Genomic DNA, 12,464 nt, shown 5'->3' with positions numbered 1-12,464 from the left:
AATTTAGCACTGGCTGCCAGTCAGTGTTAGTACTGGTTATAAAGAGTAGGGGATCTAAAGAACATTCTAAAACAAAAGCAATGGCTGAAAATACAATTAATATCTGTAAAGACAGAAAATCAAGAATGAAAATCCAGATTTCAAGTAAATACCTCATGTTTAATAAGAACAGGAAAAACATAATCATGTTGTTCAACAATTAAAATAGATGGATGGTTCATCTCCTAATTAGATGGAACAGCATTCTGATTATTTTTCTAATCAGAACAATCCAATTTGGTATGAAGTACATTTGCTTGAAATGTATTTATAGTTTTGTTCTTTCAGGAGAGTAGAAACCCATGAAGAAACCAATTCTAACACTTTAAAAGACTATCTGCCCCTTAATATTTCATAATTACATGAAGCTTCCTTTTCCTTGCTCAGCCTTAGAGGGGATTAGGGATTCAGCCTTTCAGCAAGGTAGAAAAGTCACCAGTACTTCTTTTGCTGCTGTTAATATTCTTGGCTAGTACATAGCTTGAAGAGAATCCAGCACCTTAAAATAAATTACTGAAGAGCTAAGGTCATAAATTCTGCCATTCTCTAACTGAAAACTGTAGATCTATTTTTCACTTACTTTAAAATAATACCTCATGACAAGACTTCTGTGCAATGAAAGCAGTGTATTACTCTTTGCTTAATTTCTATAGCCATGTTATAACTTCCTGTAAACAAGCTTATAACACAAAATTCTGTTTTCCTTTTTAGATGGAACCTGCTCTGTGTATTTTAGAGTTGATGTGGTAAAGAGCAGGAAGTTTCTTGTTGTTGCACATCTATATTTCTGCAATCTGTTCTCAAAAATTCCATCATTTTAAACTGAGTTGCAGTGTGTTCACGAATTGCAAAGCACTGCAAGAAACGTGTGATTATTTGAGCTGAAGCGGCAGTTTTCACACCATTGGAATTGTTACAGCATCTAATTTTAGAGCTACAATGAAACTGCCTGCCTGGATTACCTGGAGGGGACACTATTTCTGTGCATTAATGAGGTTATACACATAGAGAGTTTATTACAATAAGAGATGGATATTCATTAGATCACTAATGTGATTACAGAACATGCTGTAAAGGAAGCACCACGGGGATCTATAGGGAAGATGATTTTGCAAACATTTTACAAAATGTAAAAGCATAACTTCATTATTAATCTGCTAGCTTTACTGTGCTATTCTTATTAGTAAATATGCACCATTTTAAATTAAAAAAATTATATTTTTTACTTAGCAGCACTCTCCTAAGGGAAAAAATATTTATATATTTACTTCATTTTAATCTAGGCTAATTATTAAGAAACTAAATCCCCGTTCTGAAATTCTGTGCATGTAACAACATTTTCTTCTTTTCCCTGGTGTGTTTGTGGGGAGATTTTTGGTTTTTAGAATAGCTCTGTATAAGAGAATACTTCAAATATAGCATATAAACATATGACTTTCCACTCTGACCATAGAACAGTCTGGATGCCTAGAGAAAGACATATGAAATAAAATTCTCCAGTAATCGTTCTTCTGCAGTTATTTTCATTACTCATTAGCAAATAACTTCATGCACTCTGAAAATGAAGTCTGGGCACAACCTTAGCATCAGGGCAATACAGAGACAAAAAATGCCTAAAAAAGACCATCTTAATCATCCATGTGCACTGAGGTTTCATATTTATCCGCTTCACATTTGGACATGACTAACTGGATGTTCAATGGTAACACATGGAGCATGGTAATCAAGTCCAAATTTTCCTGGTAATATTATAATGAGGAAGACTCCTACCGGAAGTCAAAAAAAGTTCTCTCCCAGAGTCTAGTAGGCTCCAGAAATGACTGGAAGATCTACACCTAGGGAACTGAATCTAGGACCTACAGAAAACAAAATTCCTTTTTATAGGAACTGGCATAGTTTCTGAAACTTTGTGAAAATCCACACTGAAGTGATTTCAAAAGTAATTTTTTCAGTAAAATGGGCACATCAAAAATTAGAAGGTGTTGTGTATTGTCTACAATTGCTGCAGGTTTCAGAATAATATTCAAATTAAATTCATGTTAAGCAAAGAAACATTACCCAACAAAGCTAAGTGTAATTAACTTTTAAACACAAAACTGCCAAGGAGAAAACTAAATGCTCAATTTTTTTCCTCTTATTGATCAATTATGGTCATAATGATCTTGGGATTAAATACTGAATTCTCCATTTTTGCAGTGTTTCATGACATAGTTTGTAATTATTTATTCTTTAGCATTGTTAAATCACTGAGTTTAATTTAAATGCAATCTAGGCTTCTGGAACTTGCTTTGTTATGCCTTTAGTGACAGTCTAAATAACAACCACACAAGGGAAAAATTGATTCAAAGTTTTTGACATTATGAAGTTTAACTCACATTGATTTTTTGAGGGATTATTGAGAGAGAAAAACATATAGAACTTGAGCAAAATAAAAAGACAAGTAAATGAGACACAGAATAATAATCTACTTGAGGGATACACACTTCAATGAGGGAAAACAATTACTTAATGTGTCTAGCAAACTAGGAACTAGGAAACAATGTGACTAGGAAACTGTGTAAGTGAGTACAAGATACTATAAATATGCTAAGAAAGGCAGAAATAGCAAAGCAGAGAAACAAATTTTAATTCAATATTTTAAAGTAATTGTTAGTTCAAAATCTAAATCCTCCATTATCTCCAGAAAAACAAGTTCACAAAGAACTGAATTCCTCAAAACACCAATAAGGGGTTATATACCCACACAGCTCAATGAATACAGAGAACAACCCTGGCAGCTTCACAGAATTTCAGTTTAGGTAGGCCTGAGGCATTTGAGGAGCAGGGAGCACACACATCTTGAGCCTTGCTCTAGACTTCACACATAATCTATTTCTATTAAAAGAGATTAGAGCATAAACCATTTCAAACAAGTGATTCCTAAATGCTAAGATGATTATTCCATTGCTCAAACTCTTCCAAGCTTAACAGGAAATGTTTAATAGAGCAGTGGGAAAAAATATTTGAAAAATCAAATTTAACAAATGTAGCTGAAATAACTTTCACAGATCCAAACAAGAGAAAAATCTCTCACTCACAGAATCTTTGTAAAACTGAAACCAAAACAAAATGACAATATGTATGTATGTATGCGTCTGTTTATCTAAAGAAGTGGAAGTGGTGGTCATTATCTTTTACTTGTATGTTAAAATCAGAAGATTTAAAATAAGCATTTGAAAAAAAACAGAATCCGCAGAAGTACAGAACAAAGCAAAACCTACTGGTAATTTACAGTCATGCTTCTGAAATACAAAGACAAGTCACAATCTAATCAGTACATGCTAACTATACAATTATCTTATCCTTTAATTAAAAACTTATACAAGACTTCCAGGTGGTATAGGCTGAGTTAAAGCTTGGCCTCTAATTTTCTGTTCTTTAAAAAGTTAATATAATTCAAACTTATTACTAGTTTCATTTTAAATTAATGTTTGCATTTCTTCATCTCATACTATTTATCAGACTTGGCAGTTTTAAAAAATCAATAAAAAATAAATTAAAATAATTTATAAGGATGAAATTTAAATAGTTGAAATTCAGTCACTTTGTTTCAGGTCATTCAGAGAACATTTCCAAAAAGCCTTTGTCAATAGCTGGTTTAAATAAATCCATCAAAGGAGGACTTAGCATCAAGTATAATGCCAAAAAGTAATAAAAAAGGAATCACACACTTCCCTAAAATAAATGACAGACAGTGCTAAAGATAATAGAAGGATTGTAGTACTGATATCACAAAAAACCTGAAATCCTCTTTTTAAATGAAAAAAAAAAGGGTCTGGAAGAGAACACAGTGAATCTGAAACACCTCTAAGTGAAATATCCCAGAAAGGATACCGTGATACACCGAAATTCTCATATACCATTTTAATGGCTTTATGTTGACTTACAGGCTGAAGCAGCCTCTAAAAGCACTGTCCAGCTCAAGAAGCATTCTACTACAAACCATTACACACAGACTAAATATAGATCTCCGTATGACAGAGGTTGAGCTTATGGGACGCATTAGGGCATAATGCGGCCCTCTGTGGAGATTTCAATGCAGTGCTGTACATCTAGTAAACCCTGGAAAGGACTGCCTTTAAACAGACACACTTCAAAGATGTTTACAGATCACAGGGACCACTCCCACTCATAAATCCTTCAGGATAATGTTGAAATAAAACCCTTGAGAAAACTCAGAAGCCTCAAACCCTAGAAAATAATATTAAAATGCATCACTCTCTAGAAACCAATTTTGCATTTACTGACTTCTCTAAAGGAAGTAGTACTATTAGATTCAAGTTTTGAATGCCATCCTTTCCCTATGCAGTGGTGACTAGTCCATTTTGAAGGACAAATGTTGGCTATATAAATATGTATCCAAACTGAGAACCTGCAGTCCACCCCTCATCCCACTTCTATGCTCTGGACAAACAGACTTTGACATCACTGGTAACCTGCAAGTCACTGTTACTGGTAACTTACAAAGTGATAGAGTACTAGGTGGGAGTTTGTAAACAATTAAAAACTAGTAAAGAGAGAATATGTTCAATTCAGTTGCATAATTCCAACTTCAGCAACATTCCATAAGGTTACAAACAAGCAAACTCTCACCAGTTGAATAAGCGGGCTAATCAGGTCCGTCAGGGGTTTATTGATAAGCAGAAGGTCTTCAGCAGCCTGTGTGTCTCCTCCTGTCCCAGATTTCTGTGCCTTAACAAGAGAGAAAAGAAATCAAAAGCAACTCTGGTGATAGTTCTGTTATGAAGAACAAATTAGGTCCATTAAGTGGTCCAAGTGTGAATGGAAGTTTGAAGGGAACTTATGCATCATTTCTAGTTAAGTATTCCTGGGCTGCCAATGAGCAGTGATGCTCCTCTGTGACAATAAGCACAAAGCAAAGGGACCCATGCTGTCGTGCCATTCTGTACAGGCTGAATATACTGACCTGCATGACATTGCTTCAACAAAATGCAATAAAGTGTGCGTGCAAAGATAGCTCAAACCAAGATAATCAAGGTGACTGAAAATTTAGGATTCTCAGCAATAGTGTCCAATTTTGCCTGCCTGCCTTACTCTGTATCCTGAAATATTCACAATACATTATAATTTGAATTATTTCTGAAATAGGAATAATAAAATTTGCAGGTAATAAGATCAGGTACTACTTGTAATCATGACCACTGTCATCCCTACATCATCAAGACATACTACTATTACAGGCAGTGCAATTTATGACCTGAAAGGTTGTCTTGCAGGATTTTTTCATTTAATGTCATTACCTTACACCAGCTTTGAACCATGACCCTATACAGTCAGTCTGCTAAAGAAAAAAATAAACATTTTGTCTCAAGAACACATTTAAGAATAATTTGTATTGTGTTTCATTTATAGCTCAATCCTAAAAATCACTGTCCAAGTGTAATACTTGGAGGTTTTCATTTGGTTAAGTGAACAGAGGAACAGGTTCCCTGAGACAGGTGCCTCTACTGCTCAAACTTCACTGTTGATACTTATGAGTTGAAAGGATAATGCCTTTCTTCTGGAAAGGATTTCTGAATAAAAGAGAATTGAAAAGTTGCTTCTCCAGGCAATAAGTCACATTGGTATGAGCATCTCTGGGACTCACCACAATGACCGGAATGCTGAAGTTCAAGAATGACAAAAAGTGCAAAGAAGACAAAAATTTGAATGTTTACATCAATGAAGAAAGGGAAGTAAGCCACTTTCATTCAGCAAAATTTAAAACAGCTTTTTCTCATTAGTACATGGATGAGAAGATAGACACCTTCCATCAGGAATCTTTGACTACTTTCTTTAACTTTTATATATTAGTGTCTTCGGAAAGACAATGAACAACAGCACTAAAGAAATTACATATTTATATGAAGGATACACACTATAGCATTGTTAAACCTACTTTAAATTGTAGAATGATATAATCACATAATGTTAAAGGGTTCAAAAGGACCTTAATGATCATCTAGTCACATCCACACCCATCCCCAGGAGGAACACATCTCACCAGATCAGGTTGCTCCTGGCCTTATCTAACATAGCTTTGAACACTGCCAGAGCTGGGGCATCCACAGCCGCCTCTCTGCCAGAGTCACAAAATAGAGTTCATATATAAAATTGAAATTTCAAATTCTTCTCAGCTAATGTGGATCACCTCTGGGACACATGACAAAATCTCTCCAAAACAGACATGCAAATTAATACAAAAGTACTTGGACCATAAAGAGTGAACTCTTCTCCTGAACCTGGTTATCAGCACCATCCAGCATGAAGTACTTCAGTGCAGTGGAAAAGTGGTGATATGTATTGCCTATGCAGCTGGATAAGGTTATCACTTTACACATAAAAGAGTAAAATAAAAAGGATTCAAGTGAAGGTCCTGCCATCTGTAAAAGAAAACTTAAGGCTCAGAAATGGATAATACAAGAAGATTTGATTCTGTTTTACAAGTTCTGATTTAAATGGTATCTTACTCAAAACATCTCTATAAAAACAGTCCAAGAATAATATTTGTGATGCATTTAGTGACCCATGAATAGTGGAAAACTGTGTAGTCAATAACTAATGGCCACCATTCAATACAGTATATGTACTGATGTAGAGGTCTCAAGGATCTTGTGATGAGTACTGTCAAGACACTAAATACCACTGTAAAATTAATATATGGACACATAGACCTGTGGTTCAAAACTTGATTTTCCAGCTGCTCCTTGTTACTCATTAGACTTTAAGAGCAAAGCAGACTACCATGATGAGAGATAAACAAAACTGGAGCTAGAGTTTCAGTGCATCAATCAACTGTTGTATTCAAGTAAAGCCAGAACAGAATTTGGCTTTGAACGAACAGATTTAATTTTAAATCTAAATAAAACCCATCAATTCACTATTACCAATTCATGTGCAAGATCCTCTCTTCATGTGTCCTCCAGAACAATTTGCCTCATCACTGCTGTATGGAGCATAAGTACAGAATTCAGCTCTTTATGATTACACGGAGTAATGCCAAAAATATGACAACAAGAAATTAGCCTACAAAATTTGATCCATGAAGTGATTCTTAGATGAAAATATCATTAGAGAACCTGCTAATAGAAGACTTAAAAAAACACAAGATATTGCACCATCACACATCTAAACCAAACACCTCGCACTGAAATGTGGTTGATAACATAGCTGCTTGTGTAAATCAATGTAGAAAAAAGAAAAAAGCTCAATTTTCAGCAGCAACTTTTTGCATTAAGACTACTTAATAAACCACCCCCATAAAAACCCAATTCCCCAACCACCAAACTCTGCAAACCAAAAAACGCAGAACCAAAACAAAGCAAAAACCAACCAACCAACCTACAGAAGAGGGACTCTGGGGATTAAAGAAGCCATATCCTGCAAGGTATTACAACCCATCTGCAATCTTTTGAATCTCTGTCCTTTAGAAATATTTCACCTGACAAATATCTGTTCTTCAGTAAATAATATCAAGAACATTAAAAACCTAACATGAAGAGTACATGTTGTTTGCAGTGTAAATACAGAAATCACTTCCACTTGACTAACTTCAAAATTTGGCAGATGATCTAAAAAGAAAAGCACAATTTGCTAGATTTATATCATGTCTAAAAAATTATGAATGCTTTTCCTTCATATGTTACTATGAGGGTTATGTGAAATTTCTTTGAATTGTATTTTGTACTCCATTTTTAAACAGGAGGATGTCATTGTTGGAGTAGGAAGTACCACCAATGCCATGACTTGCAGTGGTTCAAACAGTAACTTGGAAGACAAATTGAGTTTTCATTACACTAGAAGTTCCATAAAACCAGAATAGCAGGAGTCTTGTTATTAAGGATAATAGGAAGTTATAAAAAAAATTGTTTAAGACAGTCAAGTTCCCATGAGTAAGTCCCATACCTGCAAAGTCTGGCGCACAATGTTTGCTGTATATGTCAGCATGTATTGCAAAATGTCAAGTAAGGACCCAAGCAGCACATTTGCTGTCTTGGTGTTCCTTTTATCATCTGCCTCCAAGTACAGGGCCACAGCTTCTGTTAGGAGATTACAGATGTGATGAGTCAGTCCTAGGAAGAAAGTGAGAAAAAAAAAAAAAGGAGAAAAAATAAATAGGCTATCAGGACAAGAACAAGGTGAAAGGTGACCTAGATAAAATAGATTATGACAAAAGCAAATTTTATGTACTTTATGAATATTTATTACATTTCCTCTTTTTCTCCATTACTATAATTACCTCCTCTCCTATTTTGTTTGGACCAGCTAATAAAGAGAGCAAAATAGATACAATCAGATTTGTTAACTGCGTGGATATATTAAATTAAAACCTATTTTGAATCCTAAACTTTTCCGTAGCATGGCCACAAGTCTCTGTCACAACACCCCTAGTCGGAGAATTTAGCAATTTCTACAGGCTGTTACAAAGTGATACTTCAAGATGGAATCCCGCACATCTTAACTGAGCCTAAAGTTTCTCCACTGGTCTGTAAATTAGAACTGACCCATATGTTTTAATTATAGAATTAAACAGCGCTGTGCTTAACAAAGAATATATTCAGAAGAGCATTATAAATGAAATACTGCATACAACATTCAAACGTTATTAGGATTTGTTTTACTGATGGTAGTAAAAATTTTGCTGAAAATATCTCCTTGTTTTAAAGGAGTTTTTTTAAACTCCTTTGGAATTCAATAGCATCAGCCCCTGTAGTTTGCCTTTGCCACAAATCAATTGACATAGCAAAAAAATATAATCCAATTCAAGAAAATATCGATTCAAATCAGAATCTTTCTTACTTTCAAATACAAAGTGATTGAGTTCATTAGATGTGATCTTAGTCTATTTCTTTCAGATTTTCATACAGGATGAAACATACTTCGTTTCTTAACAAAACCATAATATCTTTGCAAACTATCTTTTAAACTGGAAATTAACTTTGCTGCACATATGTAGTAACACTGCAGTGTATCAGTGTATTAGCTTCTAGTCTCCATGGCATCAAAAAGAGACTTAAATATTTCACTGATTTCAATGGAGTAAAAAGTGTTCTTATACAAGTTCTCTTTTAAAAAGTCATTGTATATATTTCTACAAACATCAACACATGATTTCTATGAGGCACCGTAGAACACATTATGTGCTTACACCATTCCGTTTTTGAGAACAGTTAAATTTCTGGGGATTTGAACTATTTTATCTTTGAAAGATACTCTATCAATTAAACTAAACTTCCTACAAAATATTTTCTACTCCTAATCCTCACTGTTAATATTTTCCTCAGGAAATTAAATACATTTCATTTAGAATACAGTTATGGTTCTAGGTCATTAAGACTCTTACTCTGCTTCTATCTCAAATCTTCTGTAGTTTTATGATTATTAGCATTATTCTTTCACAACAGTTTATTGGACTTTCACAACAGTTTATTCAGGACAAGCTTTGAATTTCCTGAAATTTTGTCTAAATAAACGAAGCTCTCAAAATGAAATAATTCTAATCTCACACATCTAATTTCCTTCTCCTTTTTTAGAGTGAAATTTCTGCTGCAGTTCTAAACACCTCATACAAAAATCAGATAGCATGCATCTGACAATGACACATTTAAGTGATGTCACCAATACCCACAAAGAAGAAAAAAGACATGTCTACCCAGCACAAAACTTGTGGTTAGTCTATGACTATTTTCAATAGACTAAATCAGAATAAACCTAAGGAAACAGAGCAGTAAAACTTGGTCCCTATTAAAGTGAAGTCTGAAAAACTGCCTGCAGGCATATGACCAAGTACACATTGTTTCTCTCTGTCTATGGCCACAAACCCCACAGCCACATCAAAACGAATGAGTCATCCCATTCTTTCCAGATGGCTTACAAATAACCCATAGGACAGTGACTTGGAGATGATTGCTGAGAAGGCCACTTTCATAAGCAGACATTGCATGGATGGATCATCACTAAGAATTTTTCAGGCAGTAGTCACTTACAACACTAACAGGGTTGACTAGGGAGTGAACAATGGGATTGACTAGTAGTGAACCAAACACCAGGATCTATGACTGTGATCTGCAATCCTTTCACTTTCAGCTCTGAATAGAACCACTTGCTTATTCCCTTGGCTGTACTAGCCTGAGTGTCAGAACTGACTCATTTCTGTTGTTTGGGGAACAAGGAGGTGAAGCCGACACTCAACCTTCCCCCATCTGTGACAGTGTTCACAGGGGTTCTTGGATGAGGGAAGAGACAAAGATCTGACTCCATGTTTTAGAAGGTCCAATCGATTATTTTATAATATATACTACATTAAAACTATACTAAAAGAACAGAAGAAAGGATTTAATCAGAAGGCTAGCTAAAAATAGAATAGCAAAGAATGATAACAAAAGCTTCTGTCCTGGACAGAGAGTCCAAGCCAGCTGACTGTGATTGGCCATTAACTAGAAACAACTCTATGAGACCAATCACAGATCCACCTGTTAGATTCCACAGCAACAGATAATCAATGTTTACATTTTGTTCCTGAGGCCTCTCAGCTTCTCAGGAGGAAAAATCCTAAGGAAAGGATTTTTCATAAAAGTTGTCTGCAACACCCATCCATTGAGACATGAGTAATATAATCACCTAGATTTTATTTTCTTGAAGTGCTTACATCCTAAAGGTTTGTGTATTAGCATTCCTGCCTCCAAACACCTGAGATATTAATGTGTACCTAGTTAACTAAAACTAATCAGAACTAATGAATTTCATTTAGGTAGATACATGCTCACACAGAGCTACATGTACAAAGATATGCAAGCCAAATTTTAAAATTTTGTGGGGAAAAGATTTCTTGGATTAAAATATTTTTGGAAAATTTAGCACACCCAAACTTTATAATAAAGATGTCTGGAACCAAACACTGGTGCACCTCATGTGCTGTGTGATTCATACAGAAACCTGACAAACACTTGATTCCACAGATAAAAGTAACAGACTGACCTGTTGGCCAAGTAAATAAGTTCCAGGCATACTCTTTAAATACTTCATCATGTCAGAAAATGAAAATTGGAAGCCACAGTTGTAGACATATAAATATACTCTTTGCTTATACCACAAAACAAAATACACACACTTTGTGCTCAGAAGAGAAATTTGGGAAGCCGGTGTAATTTACAGTGACCATGACAAAACTCCATAGAAGTCTAATGGCCTTGACCACTGGCACTGTAACCAGTTTGCTCAAAATGCAGCTATGAAGATCAAGACTGACATGTGTCAGCATTTAAAACATTGAATTGCAAAACAGATAGTTTGAAAAAAAAATGCAATTTTATAAAAAGAAAATTGAATTAATAACTCAGTAAATCATAAAACAAAAATCGCATACATATCTCAGAGTTTCAGAAGATACCTTGAAGGTTTTCGCCCAAATTTTACAACAGATTAAAGAATGACAATTTCTTAAATAAAGCCTCAACCAGTATACATCTTTAAAAATTTCAGACACTGTATTTCAAAGTCATATATAACAGACCTAGGTTTCTTCCGCATAAATTCTCAACTCTTGATTGGAAAGTGAAATAGGCTCTGGTTGAAAAGGCCCACACTTCATGCACTCTTGAACTTTGGAAGTGATGAATCTGAATACAAAATTTGTATCATAGAGGAGACTTAAATCAAATCCAGTTGAGGAAGGTTGTTCTACCTGGACAAGCAACATGCAATCAAGTATTCTAGTGCTTCCAAGTATGTTGGCAATAGCTCACCCTCTCAAGAGAAAGCAGTCAATGACAGTTTACATGGGTGAAAATAATGCACTATAATTTATTTCAGCTAGGTATTTCCTAGTAAGAGAATTAAATAAAACCTTATAATTTAACCTATTACAGAGGGGTTTTTTGTTACTCTATTAATCTGCATATTTCTGCAAACAAATTATATCACACTGTACTGTTTGTAGCTTTAGTTATAATTTGAATTTAGTACAAGACTTCATAGGGCATTAGTCATGTCATCTCTAAAAAGAGGACATTGAATCTATCAAGCCTCACTACAGTTCTCTGCTATTCAATTTTTCTGAAAATAAGGCAAAACTTGTATTTTGTATTAGAATATTGTGTTTAAAAATTAACATAATTGGAATTATACAAAGAACCTTTTCTAACTGTGGTCCAAAATTTATAATACATATTAAAAGGATTGTATCCAAAATTTCTAGCCATAGATTTACAGCACTTGACAAACCTAGTGTTTACAGCAGAGTATTTCTCCTGCCCAGAGACCCCTGCAATGAATTGAACATGTAGCTAATAGTGCTTTATGAATGTGGACTGTGATGACTATGCTTGTGTTTTACACACCTTTCAAAAGATAAAAGGAGTCTTTTGGCCCATGATACAGCTAATCAC

General features: G+C 34.7%; 1 protein-coding gene across 1 annotated transcript in view; it reads right to left on the bottom strand.

Moving 5' to 3' along the window:
* ULK4 (unc-51 like kinase 4) overlaps positions 1–12,464 on the bottom strand; it is a 209,986-nt gene that overhangs the window by 56,218 nt on the left and 141,304 nt on the right. Inside the window, exons 33-34 of the mRNA XM_058808529.1 lie at positions 7,984–8,150; positions 4,672–4,770 (exon numbers count right to left, since the gene is read on the bottom strand). Coding sequence (XP_058664512.1) covers positions 4,672–4,770; positions 7,984–8,150 — 266 coding nt within the window. The remainder of the gene's footprint in view (positions 1–4,671; positions 4,771–7,983; positions 8,151–12,464) is intronic.

This window comes from Ammospiza caudacuta, chromosome 1 (assembly GCF_027887145.1).
Source record: "Ammospiza caudacuta isolate bAmmCau1 chromosome 1, bAmmCau1.pri, whole genome shotgun sequence".
NCBI classification, from domain to species: Eukaryota; Metazoa; Chordata; class Aves; order Passeriformes; family Passerellidae; genus Ammospiza; species Ammospiza caudacuta.
The sequence above is the reverse complement of the archived record's forward strand: the minus strand, read 5'-3'. Positions and strand labels throughout refer to the sequence as shown.